The following is a 24,037-nucleotide window of genomic DNA, read 5'->3' on the forward strand; positions in this document are numbered from 1 at the left end:
CGAAATATTAATTTCATTTTCTACATTTAAAGATCATGTGATTAAAAGAAAAGCGAAAGGAAGAAAAATGAATTGCTCTTAGGAAATAATTGGAGCTTAACAAAAACGCGTTAGATATATTTCCTCTATTACCGCTAGACAGATGGTGGTTATGCAGGTCCATATACAACTAAATAAATACAATTAAAACATATACAACATAATAAACACAATTAAAAATATGCAGTTTAAATACAAAGTTGTATCACCTGCTGAATATGTTTTCTCTATATTCATAAAAATATTGTCTAGGTATTGACATATCGTGCATATATTCTTTGCATTATAAAATTCCATATTCGTAAGTGCATAAACATCCATTCATAAATAGGTTTAGCATAAACTAATAAATATTCCGTTCATACTGTTCGAATAATTTAACTTTGTAAACGTCACTGTATCGTACCGTTCGGCTGACGAAACATCAGGCAATTAAAAGTCGTACTTTTGTCGTCGGGAGCGTCGCGGCGCGCTTAAGAACCGAAGCGTTTAAGAGTCAACGCTTCCGTTCACACGTGCGTAACGAAAGCTCCGCGGGTCGCGCGCAACGACGCCTTCGAGGAGCAAAATAAAGAGAAGCCCAGTGACTTGCCTCGCGAGACAAGATTTAGGGCCGTCTGAGTATTCGTGTCTGAATCTCCTTGCGCGCGTTTTCCACTCGTCCTGCACGCCTAGCGAGATTCTGCTTGGGAAAATCCGTGCTCCATAAGTCGACGCGCGTGAAATGATGAGAAACGCTAGCAGAAATGAATTCCGTGTGAATTTCAGTCACCAAGACGCTTACGATTCCACAATTTTCTCAGTTGAGAATGGTTCCAAGAAGATATAAATGGTTTAACATTAGAGTTATCTGTTAAACTTAACGAACTCATCGAGTTCACAGATTTCTTGTTATATTTTGTTATTTTACAGAACAGTAAAGTAGCTCCATTGGATGATACCAAGTGAATGAGATACTAATATAACAAAGTGCAATAAGATAGCGGTAAAAAGATCACGCATCAACTCGTAAAGCATCGTTGTAAAGGAGAAAGTAGAATCTCTATCGTAGAAAAAGGTTTCTAAATACCACAGAATTGTTTAAATTCCACAAAATTGTCAAAAAATAGGTATGTTTATTTTTTCAACTCTGTAATGTTGTATAAAAACATTTTTCAAGAAAATGAACTAAACAAGACGAAAATTGAGTTTTGTCCTTTAAAATAGCTCTAAGCAAACTGTTGCACGATTTTTGTTCATAAAGTTATAAGAGTTTACATCGACAATTTTTCGTGAAAAATCTCGTGAACCTTTCATTTTTGTTGTTTAATATATTCTAATCATCAGAACTAATTTTAGCCTTCTTTAAGAATATTTATAGCAAAATAGAAATAAATACAAAATAATTAAATGAATTTAGAAAAATAAATGAATATGACATGGATTAGAATATGCGGTTTTCGTGAAAAATTCAAACAAGTGACGACCTGAAAATAAATTTCTATAATGTGTTTCTAGCAAGAAAGTCGTCTTAATTACGTCCTGACAACATGCACCGCTTCTTGAGTTTTATTTACAGCACTTTCATTTTGCTTTACAACCCGTTAAGTGCCATTTTGTCAAGCTCCGTATCCGCCTGCAGATCCGGTCGATACTCATTTCCGCTTCGCTGTCACCGGGAACAACTTTTATCAAGATGATTTGCCTCGCACGATAAACTTCTCTTGACAGCTTCTTATACAGCAACATATTCTCTGTATTTAAATGTATTTAAAGACCATTGAAACCCGAGGAAACGAAGGGGCGTATAATATATTTATTTTAATTTAATTATCACTGAATGAAACTGCTTTTAACTCCGATACGTTTTTGGGGTCACTCTGGATCGAATCGTATTCTTGTATTGTAAGGAAGTTTCCTGAATTTAAGGAAAATATAAATGAATTCTTAATAATATATATAATTCTTCGTATGTATTCATGAATATGATGAATGAATATATAATGTATTCAACATAATTTAATTATCAATACTTTAATGAAACTATTTTTAGCTCTGTTGTTTTCTCAGAGTTACTTTTGATCGAATTGTATTATTCTATTGCCAAGAGGTTTCTTAAGTTTGAAAAATCATAATTGATCAAATAATCTTAGACGTCTTTAAAGGTTGTTGTCGCGACGAACTCGAAGATATATGTTCTTGCGCTTTCATATAACGACCAGCCGTTTAACTTTAGATTCTGTAAAGCTCAATTAGACTCGTGTTGCGTTAACGAGTGCCGAAATAGCGCCACTATTAGCGTGATGTACCGATTAGCCCCAGCTTGGAAACGCCTACAAATAGAAGAAACCACGAATGGGTGTAACCTGCCACGGGAAATTATGCGCCAGTAAGTAATTGCATCCTTTGGTCGTCTTTTCTTTTCCTTGTACCTTAAAATCTCCTTCTCTTTATGTATTCTGTACCTTAAATAAATAAATAAATAAATAACGTAAATATTACAACAGCAAAATGCAAATTTAATGTGACATTAAGGAAAAATAGTTAAACATGTAAATTATTAGAAGAGAATAGAAAATTTGTACTTAAGTATGCAATTCACAGAAAAAGTTACAAAGATCACATAAGAATAATTAAAGCTGTAAAAAGTAGAAATGTTGGATTGAACGTAAAATGTAAAAATGTTGGATTGAATGTAAAAGTAGAAATGGATGATACAATTCTCACCCATTATGACTTGAATCTTACAGATACTGAACTTCGATTCCTATTCCTTGTTTGTACGAGTTCTCATTCCCATAACATATATAACTAAAGTTAATTTCATTATGAAATAATTCGAAAAAGATGTAAAAATCTAAAAGAGGTTTTTTTAAACACTCAATGACAGCGATACCTTAACAACGCACGAATTATCAAAATTAATGGCAGCTATTCTTACTCATCAAATTAACGTTCATCAAAATTCGGTGCAATGGGCGAGCTATTTTGGGTGGTCCGACTCACGTGCATAATCGACGCGTTATTAGACGCGACCGGTCACGTGGGTGTATTTACGTCATAACGAGTATGCATAGCGATCAGCGTTAACGAGCCAGCTCGCTTTCAGCACCGTAAGCGTTGCCATAAGCCCACCAACCGCGTCCCTTGTATTTTTATCGTTCGCCCGCGAACGCCGCCGATGAACGTGTCTCCCATTAGGTTGCTCACCATGCCACCCCCGCACTACGCTTCCTTAACGAGCGCTGTTATCCGAACGATCTTGGCGCGAGCCAATCCACTCCCAGGATAATGATGCACCCTTCTTGGTGTCAATCCGCTCAGCGTCATCGAGATCGTACTAACTCAACACGAGAATCAATCTCGTTGTGTATTCTACGAAATCGTTCCCTGACTTTGGCTTTTATTCTCTTGAAAATCGATTGACAACTTGAGAGCAGATGCTTTCGTTTTGATATTACGGTATCGGGGATTTAAGTTAAGATAATTTGATGACAATACCTACTTGGAGAAGGAGTAGGAGCTTTGAGAATTGTTAGAAGCTTCGTAAATGATTGCTGTCAAGTATTACTGCGTGATTTATTCCCTTTTCTTGAAACTCTATTTATTTATATCTCTGTAGATATTTATCAGACTTTCGTGTTCTTTATATTACGTTTTCTATACATAGAGGAAACATGATTCGTCGATGTCATAGATAATATACAATTATATCTTGATAGTGATTATCTATTTATCATGTATGTAGGTAATATTCGATAGGTAAGTTTAAAGTAGGTAATTTCAATAAATGCTTCTATTCATAAGTTTCAAGCATTGTAAAAAATGGGTTTCGTTCTTTCTTATGTGTTCTTTTAAAAAACTAATCGAATTAAATTTAGGGATTCTGGAAGAGAATGTATTGTTCTAGATAAGTAATATGTAGCGTGAAAACTTCTTTGATGAACTTCTCTCCTTGATGCGTCTTGTCACAAATCAATTTACCTAATCCAAAATCATCGATGTGTAGCGGCACAGAAGTCAAAGGACTTCAAAGAGCGACTCATGCTGTTGTTTCGCCTCAGAACATTGATTCAGCCTTGACGCAGAAATATAATAATAAGCAAACTCCGGGCAAAACAATGTCGCCGCTACATGCAAGCGTCGAATGAAGACGAATTCGAATTTTTCGACTCTGCTCCGACCAGTATAAGTAAACGGACGCGATCGCGAGCGACAGAGTATCGTACAGTATCTACAGAGCATCTCCGAGTATCTCACGAGTATTTATCGAGCTACGCGACGAGCATTAATGAGTATTTATTCCGCGATTTTATTCTATGATTTATATTTTGTACTAACGACTCACGTATACGGCTGTACATTAATTTATTATTTTAAATATATTCGACTGTTTCAACAACGAGCAATCTCGTTCTTTAAACCTCACGTACTAACTATCCTCCACAGATGCATTCACCTAATGCGTTTGCACTATTCACCAAAATTGACGAGACATCAAAATTTCTATAGAATTTACAATTTCGAGAATACTTCTCCAAAATAGTTATACCTACAGATAACTATGTATACTCTACGCTTATTATCCTCACTATATATATTACTTTACACTTCTCATAAACGATCCTAACTATCCCTAGCACAACTTTGCTTCTACAACATATTTCTATAGCTTCTTAATAGAATAAAAAAATACGAACGAAGCGACCGTCAGTGAAACGAGAAATAGCAAAAGCGGCAAAAGGAACAAGATAACCGCATCGAGTTCACAAAATACATGGCAGTTCGTCATAGGCAGTAATTAACAGAGGGATCGATGGTAGAGTATCCGGCCTCGTAGCGGGTGAAATTCATCCTTGGTTCAAGCTCGATCACGCCGGCGGATCGCGACCACGGAAGGACAAAAGCGGCCACGGTAGCAAGATGGCGGTCCATGGATCGGTAGGCGCGTCCGCGAATGCAGTTGGCCCGAGCTACGACCAATCAACGACACGGCTGAACCACGTCCGTGCGGTTACGCGGCCACGCCAGCAGCCACGCCGCCGCGAGTCGGCGCGTCAGGGACGCGGCCCGGCAATTGAAATGCGGCTCGCCGCCGGCCGCCAGTTGCCCGTCGACTTGTGCCCCGTGCGGTGCTCTCCACGTGCTCTTTTTTTCCCTGCCGACTTCTTCTCGCCCCCTCTGGTTCCATTACTCGGGTTCGAGAACGCGTATATACGCGGCATGGCAACGAAAAGGTAGAAGGGTTCCTGAAGAAGAGGATCGAGTCGTGGTTCAGAATTTTGTGGTTACAGTTTCGGCCGGACAAGTGCGGTTTTCGTTTGGTGATTTTGATTTTCGGAACACGACGTGATCAGGATATTGGAGAATGAACCCTGGAGATGAATAGAAAGAAGGTTTCGGGCGGAAGAAGATTGTGATTTGGAATAACGGATTGTGGTTTTTGAAACGGAAGATTTAGAGGATATTTTGTTTTGAATTGTAGTATATTGTAAGAGAAGAAAAACTTGGATTGGACTTGGAGAGGTGTTTTTTCTTTCTTTTTTTTTTTGGATACTGTTTGTCGTACTGTCTATTTTGGTACTGAGTGTCGTACTTGAAGAATTACATAATTATGTTGGAATGAGAAAGACAGTGAATTGTGAACAGCCTTTGTAGATTTCCAAAGACAAAAAAGTGAAGAAGGCATAAGATCGTTACATTTTCGTGTATTTTAAGAAATTGAATTCTGTCTAAAAAATGTCAAATATTGTAAAGACTGTATAGGGTACAAAGACATCAAATACTACGAAGACAGTAACGTGTATAAGTGACATTTAATGGAAAATGTTCTGCGAAATACAGTATTAAGCCCGATAAAAGATTACTTGTAACTAATATGTTCAATGTATGAAAAAATATATAGTTGTATCAATCTTAAACACAATATCTCTTGTAAGAGGAATTATCATATGTATATGTAGTAGTGCAAAAGAAAAAGCACTTATGTTAGAAATAAATAGTTTAGCAGTTACTGACACATGCTGACGATGGATTTATCGATGCATACACACGTTTTAATATACACATGATTATAAATACTTATTACACATTACAAAATAGCGGTATCTCTTATTATTCATATAATACAATTTTAATACAATTTTTGCACGGCGACGTCTGTTTAGAATTCATAAATTCACTTTTAATAGAGCAATAAATATTCATATCGAATTTTATAAGCGCAGAATCGCTACGACGCAGTTCAGTATCGTTAAAACATAACTCGACAAGTACGATCAAGAATAAATGTATTATTCATAGTAAGGTATTTGAAAATCCGGAAGAGAATATTTAAAAAACAACGAAACATTGTCATCCTGCGTCTGAAGTAAAGTTTGAAGAATCATCAAATTCGTTGCACAAAAAGAAAAAATACAAAAGCTGTAGAATTATGGAAGGACAGATCGCGTGTTAATTGTTACCGTAAAATCTGAAATCGGAAAACAAAAATGGACTCAAACGTAGAGGAAACGGAATTGGACGTCGGATCAGCGAGCGACGAACTCGAATCTTCGATCGGAGAGTCGAAGTTACCGCGACGACCAACGCCAAAACCCTTCACGATCGAAAGTTTGATCGGTAATTGTGGTACACAGAAAGGAAGCTGTGAATCAGGAACACAAGGAGAGAAGACGAATGAAAATGAAGAGGATTCTGATCGAGATAGAGAATATCTTTATCAGAGACACTACTTGGCGACCGCGGCTGCCAGCGCACTACCTCCTGGTTGGTTTGTGTTTAACATGGCATGCAAACTATCTCTTACTCTCAATTATTTGGAAAACTTCGAAATAGACTTTTTACAATACTCTTCTTCGAATCATTATATTCTTTTCTATTTGCCTCTTTCTATAAAATCTTTTCTTTTTTCCGTTTTAACAGCTTCAAAATTATGCACATATTTCGTTCTAGATGGTAATCGTAGATTTTATACACTTAGGCTTCGTTATAGTTAAATAACAGTTCTAGATTTTGTATGTTTTTTGTTTGACACATTGTTATTATATTGTTATGTGGTAATTTATCGACTTTTGCTTTTACTGAAAGTCATATTATACAGTTACCAGTTTTAAGACTCGTAATAACTTTATAAATTATAAAATAGAACGTTATTAAGATTTATAGATTTGAAAAGATCTAAGTGTTCCGACGGTTAAAATTGTCAAGTTTCTTTAATTTTATATTAGTTAGTCAGTCATCACAACTGTTATAATATGGCAGCTGCCATAGCCTAAACTAGATTATAAGGTTGTATAACCGGCTATTGGAGCATATCATCATATAGTAGGTATCATATATAATCAGAGATCATAATATATGATAGACTACTTTCTTATCTTGCATAATTATGGCGTACTGGTGTTAATTATACTCATTTTCATATTCATTTATTCCGGATTACATTTAATTATGCTTAATTTTTCTTAATTTAATATTAATAATTGACTAATTTACTTATGATTTATACTGGCTCTTTATGTCATGTTATTTCATTTATGTCATTTATGGATGCTTCATAAAACACTATTGTGTTTTAAAATCATTTGATAACGTTAATTCATAACTTAAATATTGATTAGATTATCGCTTATGTGAATTATTTCTTTCGTCAAGAGCGACAGGAAACGATGAGTTTAACTGTTACTAAACCTCTTAATTTATACAAAGTAGAAAATAAAATGATCGAGCATGCTTCGTTAACGATTAATTGCCCGTTACATATTCTACAACCGCTTTTTCATTTTGAATCTTGCAACTACCGGATGTAGCATGCATAATTTAATCCGTGAACGTCCTACTTTTGCCGCAGAACGAAATCTACTTAAAATAAGTTCCACTGAACGCCGTCTTAAAATATTACGTCATCTCAAGAACGCGATAAGCTCCAAATTTATATAGTATAGGTATAGTAACATTATACATTTTCCATTTTACAGATCATTGGCCACTGATTAAATCGTATTACGTATATCATATAATTCACATAAGAATGAAGTAATTCCTCATTAGAGTATCTCACAATCAGTTACGTCAAATGTTATCTATATTGGTCATACAAGTATTATTAGTAGCACTCATTGAAATGCATATCATGATAGCGATAGTCTTTATATGATTTAGAACAATAAAAGAAATATGAATTTATATCGTAGAGAAGGCAGAGCAAATTAAGAGAAATATTTCACTTTAAGCGTGAAAACTTTTCTTCGAATATTAAAAAATAGATATTAAATAATTAATTGATAACTAATCCACTATAAAGTAATTGGGAGTCGTAAATTATTGCATGCAAAATAATAATTAGGAAACAGTTACAAAACGTGTAATATTTAAATATTCGAAGATTAAAAGATATTAAATGTTTGTAGTATTTAATTCACGATAAAACTATTGGTAATCGCAAACTGTTGTATCCAGAATTATAACTACAGTTATAAATACATTTACCAGAACGAAGAATAAAATATATTTCAATTCACAATAAAATTATTGATAATTAACAATTAGTACGTGTTAGTTACAGTAAGTCGAGTGATGTTGTAGAAATTATTCAGGAAGTATTGATTAGTCTTCTCTATTTCAGGTTTTGGAGTGCCACTCGGATTGTACGGTGCATGGCTACCAATGCGGATGTACGGCAGCGGCGGCGCTTCCGGTGTTCCAATGTTACCGGCGCATACCTCTGCCAGTTATCCGTCTCACCAGGATCTATATCAGAATCGGTTATCGCAGCATCTTGGTTCAGGAACGAATCATCTCCAAGGTGCGGCTTATCCGACCGCTTGTCAGCGTGGCTTGAATCATCGTGGCTCAACCAGCTTCACAGATAGCGAGGACGATGGTAGTATCGATTCACCGGCATCACCTGCTCACGATCTTTCTAAATCGAGACATGGTAAGTTTTTGCGTAAAACGTATAGCGCGATATTTGTTTTTTCTTTATGTTTCGTCTCTTTTACAATAAGCTTTACAATAAGCTTACGGTATAATTTCACTTCTTTTCATTTAAACAAAATTTTATTAAGCGATTGTTTAATCGAACTCCTGCTAATTATATGAAATATTTGTTCTCTAATTTGTGCATACAAATAGAGTGCCATGCCATACATTTATGACTGAAACTATTTGATGCTCAGGCTCTTGAATGCTTCTATGTGAATATTTGTACGTAAGTTGGAATATTTTAAGAAAAGAGTGCAACATTTTGTTGATTGTAGTTACTAATTTAAACTGACCATTGATAATGGAATATTTTTTTTAATTCTGTTGAAGTGAGTCTCACTTCTAGGAAAACTCTACATCTTCTCTAGTGTTTAGTTTTTGGCACAACGATTCTCTTTACAGCGGTTTCTTTGGTCTCTATTATAGTACCGCGGAAAGATCGCCGACATACAGACAATGTCGACGATAAAGTGCAAATGCCGACAAGCCGAAAGGGTCGGAAAACTTCAATAGGCCTAACGGCCATCAATATATTTCGGCACCGCAGTCGTTGATCGTCAATTGGTCACCGGAGAGTTTAAGAGTCAAGAATCGTTAATCGAGAGTTGCCATATCACACTACTGCATTAAGTTCACGTTAAATAATCATCGTTTTCCGTTTAATCCACTGTAATAAATCCATCTATCAATACATTATCACATAGGATAGAAACTATCAGAAATCCTAATTTCTAACATTTCTGAATAAAGAGTTTCTATAATAGATTCATCCACGCGTTTGCACTCTCTATTCCGAGATATATAAAACCTCAACAAATTCAATTTTGTAGTCGACAATGTATCAAGGAACAGTACTGTACAAATATCTTGGACGATCTACTAAACAAAGATAACTTGTTTTTATGAATGAATATAAGGGTATTTAAGCTATTATTTTAATAACCTGATGCAAGAATTGTTTAAAATTCAATAATTATTTGAATACATATTGATTAATTTGAAATTATTCATACTCCGTGTAATCTTCTTTCGTTCTTTCGACAAGCAATAGTTCTTTTCAGGGATGCTGTCGAGCAATTGTTTAACAAACTCGTTTCATGCATACTGTATTTCTCTTGTTATTATTTGAAAGAACTGCTATATATCTCTGATTTAAAAGTAAACTTGTGGATTAAAACCTTGTAAACAGGTTCCACGATAAACGATGGAAAGAATATCTAAAGATTCATTTCCACGTAACAGTATAAAAAAACATTTTTTAGGAATACGTAAATGAGACAAATAGTATTAATAATTTATTATAATTCAATTCTTTAATACAAAAAATATCTTCCATGTATCACTTAAATATTTTTCTTATGTGAAAAAATTACTTCGTTCTTTCTTTTCTTGTAAACAAATTCTAATATACATACAAAATATACATACAACAATATACTATTAGACAATACTTTATTTAGATAATACACGATTATATGAATTTTTGTGTAGTATTCATACATCTTTTCTACGTGCAATTTCCAAAATGAATAAATATTCTCTCACAGCATGTATTATGCTACTTGAGATTGGATATCTTCGATTCTGATGGTTTATTAACGGCGATGCACTGTCATGCGAACGGGATCGTGAAATACCTATTTATTTATATTCTCCTATTAACTTACAGCCGGTAATTCTATATTCGAAGCACGAGCTAGCTCTATACCATAGCACGATGTCTGACGGTAGTTAGTGTTAACAGGATGCGGGAGTGATCGTTTCAATTATTTCTAGGACTGACGAAACATGGTAGCAATTAGTAATTAAAATAAACGTCGATCGATGAGATTCTCATTAGGATAGTAACGGATTCCCTTATGGCGTTCTGGCTTTCATGAACTTGCTTCTCAATGAAAGCTTTGATTTTTCGGCTGTGAAGAACATGATGCATTTGTTGTTTATTAATGAAGTTTTGGACAGAAAATATACTCAGTAATTTTCATTCACATAACTTTGTATTTGTATTCGCATAATTTCGCAAAAACCGAAAGTGGTGGAAAAAGAAAGACAGTAGAGTAAATAAGATAAGGTTAAAGTTACGCGGAGTTGTATTGTTTCATTGAAAAAGAAAGGATAGTATTTTATAAAACAATTGGAATTTTGTAATATAATATCGTTGATTCTGATTCCAAAAATTTTCTTAAGCAATGCTACATTTTTATTAAAGTTACCAAACAAAGATGAACATCGTGAATGAACTTTATCGCGATTCATTATCGAGCATTCGTTTGAAAGTCTCGTTCGGAGAATTCCTTCTGTACATACCATCCAGAATGATTTCACAGAAAATATATTCGATAAATTATCGATTGGATCGGAGAAATTTCCGAACATCGCCCTTGTGTTCGAGGAACAGGGGTTCTTCCTCGAATGTTCGTTCGGCGTTTGAAATTCGGCCAGGATTCACCGAGTACCGTATCACGTACTGTAAACGCGTGTGCGTACGGAATTTTACACGTGTGTGGGAGCTGTATGAGATTTGACTTTGGGACGTCTATAATTTATGCACGCTACTGTGGATCTCGGGCCCTTTGCCGCCTTCGATCGTGGCGACTGCGATCGTAGTCGAGGATACGCTCCTGGAATCCGTAAGCGATTCATTGCAATTTCTGTCGATTCGTGTTTCTCGAATAACACTCGTTTTTCTTCCCCTTTTTTACCTATTAAAGAAAGGTAACAGAAGAAAGTCTGGATTTTTAATGTGCCACCTTTGAATTTCTCTTTTATTGTAGACTTGAAAGTAATGATTTAAATCAGTGAAATTTGTAGCCGAAGAATTAAATAAGTATTATATTAATAAAATTAAAGATTATAATTGCTTGAAAGAGTATTATTCGAGTTAATGAACTCTGATCACGAATCAACGAAGTCACGTAACACGTTGCTTGCTTACTAATCACTTTTCGTTCCCATTTCGTTCAATTTATTATTCCCTTCCTCCTCCGAAGTACAGTGCACGAAATAATCGAAGGATCATCCACGTAAATTAATTTAAACTTTGGTTATGCTACTAATTGGAATGACTTGAAATAGATGCATTTTCCTTATCTAAAATAACCGTTTGGTACATCATATGCTTCTTTCTATATGACGACCACATTAAATATTATTTATTTTTCAAAAAGTATAAAATCTTATTAAGATTCATTTTGTATACATTAACAAGATCTATCTTTCATTAAACATAATCTTTTTCAGACATAAACTATGTATATTTGTGTCTTCTATTTTGCATACATGTGTCATATATCTCTTATATCTTGTATTTTGTATTTATTACATATCACATGCCTCTTATATCTCATAAAATTTGATAAACCTATACGCGTATTAGCCAACTTATGAATTAACGTGAGATTTTAACGAAAGTATGTTCTATTAAATAATGCAAATTAAACGCAAATTTAATTTTCATTACCTGCTTATGGATACCTTGACTACTAAGCGATCTTGTCGAATAAATACATCTAACAAGTAAATCTTCATCTTTTTCAACCAAAGTCTAATTGACACTCTACCTTGTAACAGTCCTGAAAGTAAATTATTTTATTATTTATAACTTCTCACCATATTCTACCTAAAATTTACTTCCTTGCTCGCTGGTAAGAAGTTAGTTTTCATTTTCCTATCGTATACTATTTCAACTTCTCAATCAAGAAATACGCGACCGCTTAATTGTTTGGAGCGGCGCGAATAAACCCGTAATGGGTCGTGATGGGTTGTTCAGTCGTGTCGTATAAATGGAAGGGGGTATTGGATGTTCGATGGAAAGTCGAAACTCGCCGATCACGTATTTCCGAAGGTGGCGGGGGCGAACGGACGATCGACGAAGTCGCGCGCATTTATTCGTGGCCGATCACTTTTTATTGATGTACCGCCGACCGAGGCGATTTCGTATGCGCAACGAAATGGCTTCGAGGAATCTGTCATCGGTCATTTATGACGCACCGTGCCGAACCGGTGTGCCGATCGTTACGACGAACACGCCGATCGAGACGCATGCCCTCTCTATTCTTGGCCCCCGACCATCGGAAACGATTCACCTGAATTGTTGCTTCTTCTCGTTCGGCTCTCTGTGTTTTCGGTTTATTGTTTTACGTTCGTCTCCCCCCTCCTTTTCTCGTGTCTGATTGTGTTACAAAGAGCTTTCAATAGAGGAAGTTCTGACGTGATTTAACAGTTTAACCTGTTAAGTGGAGAAGATGAGTTTAGTTGTCGTTCGAATTCTTAATATCTTAGACATAGTAATTTCTTTATGTATAGATTCTCTGTTTTTTAACGGCCTTTTTCATCGTTGTTTGAAATAAATTGCATTATTATTGGACTGTGAATGTTTATGCATTTAAAAGTGTAAAAATGTGCAGAGTGCATGTGATATGCTGAAACGTATGAAATATCTAAAATAAAGTGTTCACTGTAATATTTTGCGTAGCAAGTCCTCGCTTAGATTTTATTTCTTTAGTTAACTGTATAAAAATGCTTATCGAAATAAATACTTTAAGTTTAATTTGTGAATAAACTTATTCTTGGTGCTTTTTATACCATTTCCTATCTGTAGATACAGGCATTTTTGTTTGCGTGTCCAATGAAATTGAGAAAATCTAAGGTCACAAGATGTAGGTCTTCTGCTTCGACTATTTATTCACTTTGCAATTAACTTATTTACCTTCGACTTAAACAAGACAATAGCTTACAGAGTAATTAATCCTTTCTTTTACTTATGTTAAATTATGACATAGCTGTTATGTTAAATTCTAGCCATTCCTATAATTTCATTATTTCACGGTCAATTTTAGATCGTTTCCAAACAACCTATTTGGCTTTCAAGTTTCATTCACCAAATTGCCGCGTCAGTTTTATATACTTAGTTTCCATTTAAGAGATGATCGATCGCACTTTTATGTAATTCTATTTGCGTGTCGTCTGGACTGCTTTTAAATGAACCACGATGAGTCTTAAAACAGCTTCAATCTCTCTAATAAAATTCGTAATTATGTCATTCAGTTTGCCGAAATACAGATATATAAATGAATCGTATAAAACTATGTTCATGTGTGCACTTTCGCACGCAGAGCTTGAGTTTTTCATCTTTAATTCAATTCATCTCAAAGTTTGTCAAATGAAAGTAGCTATTTTCACGTGAAATTAAATGCAAAGATGAGAATGAAAGTTTTATATTGAAATTCCAATCAGGAATTTTTTACAGTAAATTTCATGAAAATGAATATGATATTTATCTGCTTTGTGAAACGAAGATAGATGAAATATTCAACTGAAGATTCCGTTCTGTTTTATAAAATTGGTGATTGCATATTTTTATTTTTGTTTTAAAATTTTAACAGAATATACTGTCGAACCAGAATGTGAAATGATACAGAATCTATAGGAATGTATCTATTTTTCACGACTAATCGCGAATACCATGCAATTTATACGTATGGTATAACAGCATTAAGACGAAGATGAAAGGATAAAAGTTTACAAACTATATCCAAGTGTTCGTTTGAAGTTTTTAATGAAATTTTCTTCCTTTAAGAGGGTGATGGACGTTGCATTGAAAAGTGGCTTAGTTGACGTGACAAATTAATCACATTAACAGAACGTTCTAAAAGAAGAACGAATTTTGAAAACGAATAGAATTGCAGGAACGACATATCGATCGCGAATTAAATGAAATTATTCTATGGACGATTCCTCGAATGAATAAGACTTCTTTGTTCTTAGATAGCTTAGATAGATTATCTTAGATTCTTAGATAGATTACAGGATTCATAGCACTTTAAAGAAGTCCCTGCAATGGGCGGATGCATTAGAAAAACACGACGTATCTAGTCATTTTTCAGAGATCAATATATGAATTAATTATCGTATAAGTAGAAGCGAAAAGTCGCGCAAGAGTCTGACAAGTTTACTTTATACTCTAGATCACATATGATGATTTCCTTTTCTCAAAATTTGTAGCATTAAATTTCTATTTGTGAAGTTCCTTTTTCGTTGAATGTTTATGCACTTTATATACCTTTGAGACGTGGTAGATAAGCTTCTTCTTATTTTCGAGGAACGATATATTTTTTCACAATCCGTTTGTGATTTCTTCTTTTATATTTTTTTAAATTAAAAAAAAAGATTTACTCTTCTTTTAAGATGTTGAAAATATATAGTTCGCGTTGCTTAGCGAACTATCTATGTAGAAAATTCTGTTTTACCTGTTTTGTTTCGGCGAAGTTTAAATTTGGTATCGGATAATGTAAATTTCATTTGCATTATAAACGTGTTATAAACTTTTTGGTTGAAATTGAAAATTAATTGTTACATGTATATATGTATCGTATATATCATACATATCAAGAATTGAATGAATCGCAGATAAAGAATTCCCACACAATGTAAAGATTCAAATAAAACATAAATAGCTGTTTCAGTGGCTTCCAGTTTCCATTAAAAATTTGTAGTATATTGATTGAATCAGGACAATCAGCTTCACGATTCCAATAAACGATGTCGTCTGTTTGTTAGGTAGCATGGTTTATTTAGTAGTTATCCAGGTAAATCACAGTAACATATTCGCATCGATCGCATGTTCGAATGACATCAGACATGAAATTAAAACTAAAAAGCAAGAAATAAGAGGGATTGAAGTCATTATGTGATATATCCAGAAATAAATGTAATCACCGCTTCGCCCTATGAAACATGTATGATAACTGCTTTCTACAAATCCAGCGAGTATCGTTCTAATTGCATAAAGATTTAGGATATCTAATTTCTGACAAACGAACATAAATTAATCTTATTTTGTGAAACTGCGATAGAAATATTAATGTCTTTCTTAAATACTGAATCTTTTACAAGTAAATAATTTGCGACAAAGAGTGAATTAACAGTATTTTATAATATACAGTATCTACTCTTAGTAATATTTATAATAATATTTATATAGTACCTACTACAATCTCTGCTAGTAAAAAGAATATAAATTAATTTTATTTTTCTTTATGAAATCACAATAAATAGTATGTCTTTCTTGAATATTGGATTCTCCGTACAAAATTGTAACAAACAATTTTCTACATTTTTTTCATACTATAGGTATATATTATTTTTTCATTATCGAACAATTCGAAAAGAGACTCTTTCTGCTTTTCTAGCAGAATTTTTGGTTTTTGACTTTTTTTTCTTATTTATTACCCACCGTGATGCCCGTGACGAGCAACATGGCAAGGGAGGATCGCCTCGCGTTGCTATTCGCAAGGAGAAACCAAATTCTGACGAGAAAAAAAACGTTGTCCCCTTGCGGGAACATGGTCTGAATTGGATTCTTCGATTGGTCGATACACTTAATGGTCTTACGACACAAAAGATTTGCCAAACACAAACCATATATCATCCACGTCAGTACCAACAATTAAGTTTAATTAAGTCGAAAACGATCGTCTGGACTTTTTTACTCACGCGAAAAGTGTTGAAGGTTTTTAATTATTTTCCAATATGCCTTTTGTCGTATTGATTTGATCGCGTCATTTTCATCGAAGACCATATTGGGACACATAAAATTAGTTTGTTGATCTGATATTATAGTTTGTATAAAATGCAACCACATTGCTATAACCTAGATATTTATATCTTCGTGCCTGTGAATTATAAAAGTACTTATAGTTCGACGATACTTCTATCGACAAAACTAGCGAGTTTAAATATTTCATTAATATTTTAAATACTCATTAGAGTATGAGTGAGAGATTTTTAATCTTCGCGACTAAACGACACCGTCCCAACTATTGTAGATGCCATTGACACAATTTTCTCACATGAAATACATACATCCATATTTTCACAGATAGTATAGATATACAGTAGATAGGTGTGATAAATAAAATAACTTTTATTTATTATAATGTTTACTATAAAGTTCCTTTTCCTTAACGTTTAAAATTATACCTAATTTAAACGTTTTTCTACGTCTATATATATAGGTGTCTTATTTCCCTGAATTTTTAATCTAGTATTTACACTTTTAGGCATGTCATCAGTCGAAATTAACTAGTAGAAATATTTTACGAACGAAAAGTTATTGAGAAGAAACATAAAAAGTAACAATAGTAATGAGTTAACAAGAAATGTTCAACTTTTGACACAATAAAGTTATCGATATAACTATACAAAAAAGGTATCCTATTACATAATTAATTCTATTTCAAGCCGTAACTACTGCGAATGTAACGTCATAAGATAATAGCTCAATGCTTTCTTTGTCATGAAACTCGAAATGATTACTTAACGATCATACAACGAAGAAGATTATACTTTGTTGAACCAGATTATACCAGTTGTTATAATATTCGTATGAGTTTCACTTGTTCTCACTGGAATACAGAAAAGATAATTTTCTATCTGTCAGGGTAAAATATGACAGTTTCCACGTACGACTGTAAAAAGACCTATTCAGGAAATATGTACATCTGTTTCTATTTTTCAAAACATTCACTGAAGAAGAATATATCATGAAGATGTATAGTTGTACAGCGCCATTCCGACGGGTGTAGAAACCGGATCGAACTCTGATCTGGCAGATCGCCAGTATCTTAGTGAACACTGCACTCAAGCGGGCATATAGAATGCACTATACTGCATATCTTCCTCATAATCGCAAGGAATAATAAAAATCTTGCAATTTGCTGAAGAAGACCCTGATCGTGCTATAGCAGTTATCGTGTTATTAAATTCTTCAATACCAAATCTGTATACATATCTGTTTGAAGTCGTGAAACTCTATAGAATTTATATTCTTTATTTCCTCCTTTATTTTGTATTAATTTGAAGATTTTATATGATTTTTCGTAGCTGGTGTTCAAGTCAATGGTGAAAACATTATATTCAACTATTCAAAGAATAGTTACAAAAGAATAATTTTTAGGGAAGTAAAATGACGTAAAAAGTATCGCAATAATAATGATAGGGTATTAAAGGAAAGAATACAATAATGAAACAAATATAAAAAGTACAAATATAAAAAGACACGTCTTTGTTTTTCGTAATAGCAACCTAAATTCAGTTGTTTAACTAAATCTTTTTCCAGAAATGTTTCAACTCTTCCAGACAAAACGGTACAATTTTTGTACCACCTCTGTTTTGCGATTGTTACACGCCGAAAAATTGTATCACCAGCATAAAATGTTTTTTAATAAACCTTCGTTTTCAATTTGTTAAAAACATAAAATACAAGACTTAAAGAACACGATTTGTTGTATCAGTAATATTGAAACGGTTCTGTGCCTTTCATACCAAGAAGAGTTGAAACTAGAATAGAAAGCAAAACAGAAAACTCTGTAAATAAAATATCGAAGCTCCATTTACGCCTCTAGAATATATTTCCCCAGCTGCGATAGACATTTAGAGTCACTTAAATAACAGGATTCGCGGCCGTGTTGCAACCAATAGGTTAAAAGTCGATTCTTCGATTCTTAAACGTCTTCGAGAACCAAAAACTTCACCCGCCCCGGTATCGAACAATTGCTCTATCCAACCTTAATAGCGAAGAAATAGTGCAGAATAGAGATGTAACGGTATCGTTTGAACGATCGATCAGCTCGATTCTCCTATCGTACAAAATGTAAAGACCATAAGAGGACAACGCCCGAACGTTTGTTCGTTGTACTTGCCAAGAGAATATCGCAGACTCGTCTCTCGTTCGCGGAAGCGTATGGCCCATTCAATCGAAACTCTTTGAATTAATAAACACGCGGGTGCATCAAACTCCAGCTGCGTTAACTTAGCCGCGGAACTTTGTGTTCCGCTTCGTACTACGCGTCGCGTCCTACGGCCGTAAACACGAAAATGAATAAAAGACGGAAGCTATAATCTCGACGACACGTAGGTAGTTGTTGAAAAGACATTTATGCGGTCATTAATTCTGATATGTTTATCGTACTTTTAGAAGAATAATTTGCAAGACAATTTCGCGATTTCTATTAATTTATAGTTGAAGATTACAGAAGAAGAGTGCATTGATCTTGTATGTTGCGAAAATTGCCTTTTTATTTGATTTTAAGACGTGATTTAAAGACGTTTCGATTTAAAGACGTGTATTTTTTCATACTACTCAAAATGTTGCTGACAATATTAAAATATTGACTAAATTGATGATGGCGCTTTTCCCGTTTGTATTTTCCATATGCTTGGAAGAACTGTTTATGATTAAAATCGTTTAAAATTATTGTAATACAAGATGAAAGTGGATTATGTTATATTACAGTTATATTATATAGTTTCATATAATTTGCATAGGAAAAGGTTTCGAAAACAAACGAGTTGTATTTTGAGTAGAGCTTGTTGAATATTTTAAAATTTTTTAAAGATCAGACAGGATTACTCTATATTTTTAGTTTATTGGCCATTTTTAAGCATTTTTAGAATGCTTTTATGTAATTATAAATAATCTTTTTCTACCGTAAGTAATCTACTAAGACAAGATCTAGTTTTCTACAAATCGTAGAATGATTCCTATTTTCCTTTCATGTTACTGATATCTTTCAAGTTCCGTATATCGATCGTGTTTCACAGTATTGTTAAGTACTTTAATTCATAATTTCCATAAACAGCTATGATGACTAAAGATTCTGAATAATCTATAGCACCCGGTTGCACTTCTATCAACTTCAATATAACCACGCTTCTTCCTAGAATTCCTCACTTCGCTATAACTATTTTCAAAGGAAACTTTTCGCTCGAGTTCTTTCAATGTTGTATCCATAGGGCTACTGAAGTGTATAAAATGCAGTGAAATTATAAAATAATATAGTTTGTAACGTCGTTTACAGTAAGTAAAGTGCTCAGCTGGCTGGTAAAAAGACACAAGGAAAGAGAATAGAACACGTGGAAAATAACAAAGGTAACGGGTGAGACTTCGATCGAGAGGCATACGCTTTCTGATCGAACGAGTTGCATGTCTCGCATATTAAATCTTCTTCTTCTTAAACTATATTACTGTTAATTAGTTTCCCGTGAGTCCCTGTGCAATAGTTTAACTACTCACTGACCTGGAATTCAACAAAATGACGACCTATCGAAAGTAATCTTTATTTAAAATGGTCAAATGAAAATTGCATTGAGTGACCTTAAAATCACCAAGGGGGAAATTAAACAATTTTTCAAAATACACGCACTGATACCTCAACTCAATAAAAATTCGAAGATCAATTATGAAACATAAAATATAAGAACAGCTTGTTACATAATATATTCAACTTTGGAGTACTAATTTTTATGGGAATAATTTTGTATATTATATTCAGCCTCTTTTGGTTAGTAGGCTGCAGATTTATATTGGGAAATTTGTAAAGTGCAAAACTGCATATGCACACAATATGCAAAATCACGTAAGATATTCTAATTATAGTACTCGTTGTAATATTTAATAGACGAAATAAATTCCTATATCTTATTTCTTTAACTGTATTCATAAAAGTACGAATTATAAATATTCGTAGTACTTTGATCAACCTAAAACTAATCACCATTCACTAAACCCTCTTCCCAAAAACATTCTTCATTCATAATCCGCGTTGGTTCCAGGTTCAGAAAATGGTCGCGCTTCGGCGGACAGCGAGGACGAGGGTGGAGGATTGAGCGTCGCTGGTGAGGGCCACGATGCGACCGACACGATGTCCAGCAACGCATCCAGCAACGTTAGTCCCGGGGGATCATTAGAAAACGGTCAAAACACGTCAACAAGCGGGTCCAGTAACAACAAAGCCAGACGCAGACGAACAGCCTTCACCTCTGAACAACTCCTAGAACTCGAGCGAGAATTTCACGCGAAGAAATATCTTAGTCTAACCGAAAGATCGCATATTGCTCACGCTCTAAAATTATCAGAGGTCCAGGTGAAGATCTGGTTCCAAAATCGGAGAGCCAAATGGAAAAGGGTGAAAGCAGGATTGAGCGGCGGAGGCGTTGGGTCTAGTGCAAGCAACATGGCCACTGCTGGTACATCCAATAGACATAATGGAGTAGCTGGACAACATTCTGGAAATGGTACCAGGATCGTCGTGCCCATTCCAGTGCACGTTAGTCGATTGGCAGTTAGATCTCACCACCATCATTTGGAGAAATGCGCCAGGCCGCCTAGAGTTAGACCAACGACGGATAGTCCTACGTCCAGCGCCTCGTCGTCGGTACTCGGAGACGCTCTTGGATTGGTCAATTCGTCCATCAACTTGAGTGGACAAGTGCAAAGTCCTCTGAACAGCGGAGTTGGAATCGGAGTCGGTGTTGGACTAAGAGCGTTTACGGTACCCTCTCATCGAGGAGGACTCAGCTCTTCAGGCAGGTAGTGAAAGCTACGAAGTGAACTGTGAACGCGGGACTAATTGTAGATTCGTGGTGAGAATTGTAATCTTTGAGTATTTATGAGAAAGTTTAGTGATGAAAGAAGTGAGTTTTTGAAACAGATGGACGGTGTAGGTGGATATTTCATAACGATGGGTGATATTTGTGGAATTGTATGGTGGTCTGGTATCGTTGTGTGAAGGTGAGTGGTGAGAAGATAAAGATTCACTAGTGATGGGAAATTTAAAAGTAAAACTGCCGATGGTTTATAATTCGTTGTTCGAATAACTTGTATGTACCATTCTTAGAAATGTGGTATATAATAGTAGTTCCTTCACAGCAAGATGCTATTTAGCTACAATGTTTTATCTTTAACAGTTTTTAATTTTAGATATCTACTAAATACGAGATTCAAAATTGAGATGGGAATTTGTATTACAAATTACGACTTATATTTTTACATCTAATCATCTCTCTAGATCATCTTTCTCTCATCACTCAATTTCTGTATCGTGGCCCATCAAGTCATCTCAAAATCGTCTGATTTTCTATCATATCCAACGACAACAATAAATTGATCAACTTGTAAATATACATACCTATGTTAACAGGGAAGAATTATGTAAATAGCTTTCGCACAGACTGTATATCCCGTACACGGACCGTAGATCGTACTTGTAGATAATTTCTTTACGTTTAAGCAAACCTCTGCTCCATCCCAGAAACACTTTTACAACGATATCGATATTGATCTAGCGTGCGATTTCCGCAGCTGTATCAGGGATACGGAGCGGAAGAACAGCGAAAGTGTATATCAAGAAGGCAATAAAACGTGCGAATATCATGTGGAATATCATAGTGTACTCATGAATGTATACCATATCACAGATCCCTAACTTCTCCGCGTTAATTTTAATATCGTTAAAGGTTCACAAAGAGACTTGCTATTTTACAATTTTTCACGAGTTATATATCGTACAAGATGGTTAAGAAGGCGCTTTTATTATTCATTCGCGAGTTAAGATGCATGTATATTTTGTGCTTATTTCGAGTGGCCTTCAATCAAGATTACAGCGTGCTTTCATTCTTGTCAGAAAAAGTAGTTCGGAGGTAAGTGATCCATCTTCTACTGTTATGTCTATCGATTGTTTACAATAGATGAGAATATGTTTTATTAACAATGGTATGGATGAATAATTCAATTGGTGCGGATTTATGGCATCATTTAATTTGTCGACAGTAAAAAAATAGTAAATCTTTCTTAAGTCCATTCTTTAAGAATTAGAAGGATTCATCATCCTTCTTAAACTAACATAGCAATAGCATAAATTTTTTAAAAATTATAAAATTCGACTTATGATTTCAATTATAAAAACAACTAATACTTTATTACAGTGGTCGATGTGACTGTAAACAATTAACTAAAAAAAATATGCACCTTATTCATAGAATCCTTGGAAAAAATGAAACATTTCCTAATTCACTAAAGGAAAGTATCTCCATTGATATATCTGTATTGATACAAATGAAAGATTACAAACTACCCAATGCTACATCTGTCAAACTGCCAAGGGATTCTTTCCAAGAATCTACCCAAAGATTCTCGTGCTCGTCTTTTCGTTGCCTTTAGATCTCTGGACAAATTAGCTGGGTTCACGAAACCTCAATGCATATCGAGAAGCGGTTAGGTTGCGCGGCCAAAAGTGGCATATGGGGTCACGCCTACGAGGCGTTCACTGAAGGTGAGCATGGGGTCCGGCTTTTTCCATGGGTCCCCTCGAAAGACGAGCCAGCACGCGCCGCAGCCTGCGAAAATACGCGCGTTGAATCCCGCCCGTGGTGTGCAGCCTGCAATTTTCCACGTCAAGGTGATCCCATGGGAGACACTGATCTCGTTTGGGAGCCGACAAAAGCCACCCCTTCGGGGAATCTAGCTCGATGTAATTGTCAAAACAACTCGAAAATCGATTACGAAGGCGACTCGAAAAAATACAATGACACTGATTTGTAGATGGAAGAGGGCGTATGTGAGACAAAGTGAAGTTTCTGGAAATAAAATTGGTACGTTATAAGGTTAAAATTGGGAATTCTCCGTGTGTTATCCAGACAGGGATAAGGGTTAAGAATTAAAGGATAGGTATAGCTTTTGCATTTTGTTTAAATTATAGAATATAAATATAAATACTGAAATCTGTTTTTTTATATCATTGCAAATTCCTTATTGGATATTTCCTTCCATATTAAATTACTAACCCTTAATTGATATTCTTGAATCATAGATGATTCACGCCTTAGCGTAGACTTGAGTTCGATTAATTAATTTAGAGTTTTAAGCTCAATTTGTACTGTATATGCCACGTTATAAATATTATGAATTTACTAGAAATTTAATAAGAATGTTAATTTAAAACGCAATGATTTTGAAATGTTTGATGTATATCATTTTAATTGTTAATATCACGTCACACAATATATGATAGTTGCATTAAAACGGAAATCGTTTATGTTTCTTATCATCAGCAAACGAGATTGAATTTTGACGTGCCTTTTATCAAAATGCAAACGATACGTAGCTTATGCAACGCCTAATCGATCAACATTTGCGACTACACGAATATCAATACGCTCGTGCATCTCACGCGCATTAAAGTAGGAAGTGGATCGG

The 24,037-nt window shown here is 34.6% G+C and overlaps 1 protein-coding gene across 1 annotated transcript; it reads left to right on the forward strand.

The window, feature by feature from the left end:
* The first annotated feature begins 5,957 nt into the window (after window positions 1-5,957).
* LOC117238976 (homeobox protein GBX-2) lies at window positions 5,958-22,225 on the forward strand. The gene is made up of 3 exons (XM_033504209.1): window positions 5,958-6,786; window positions 8,645-8,956; window positions 20,617-22,225. Exons 1-3 carry the CDS (start codon window positions 6,510-6,512, stop codon window positions 21,375-21,377), a joined length of 1,350 nt encoding a protein of 449 aa, XP_033360100.1. The 5' UTR covers window positions 5,958-6,509; the 3' UTR covers window positions 21,378-22,225.
* The last annotated feature ends 1,812 nt before the right edge of the window (window positions 22,226-24,037 follow it).

Source organism: Bombus vosnesenskii, unplaced genomic scaffold (genome assembly GCF_011952255.1).
Source record: "Bombus vosnesenskii isolate JDL3184/JDL3185 unplaced genomic scaffold, Bvos_JDL3184-5_v1.1 scf7180000013788, whole genome shotgun sequence".
Classification (NCBI taxonomy): Eukaryota; Metazoa; Arthropoda; class Insecta; order Hymenoptera; family Apidae; genus Bombus; species Bombus vosnesenskii.

What these genes read in the sequence shown, in the direction of transcription:
- LOC117238976 (XM_033504209.1), top strand. Translation starts at nt 6,510, where the DNA reads ATGGACTCAAACGTAGAGGAAACGGAATTGGACGTCGGATCAGCGAGC. An exon ending in TGCCAGCGCACTACCTCCTG is followed by an intron (nt 6,787 to 8,644) that starts GTTGGTTTGTGT and finishes TCTCTATTTCAG; the next exon opens with GTTTTGGAGTGCCACTCGGA. An exon ending in TCTTTCTAAATCGAGACATG is followed by an intron (nt 8,957 to 20,616) that starts GTAAGTTTTTGC and finishes CGTTGGTTCCAG; the next exon opens with GTTCAGAAAATGGTCGCGCT.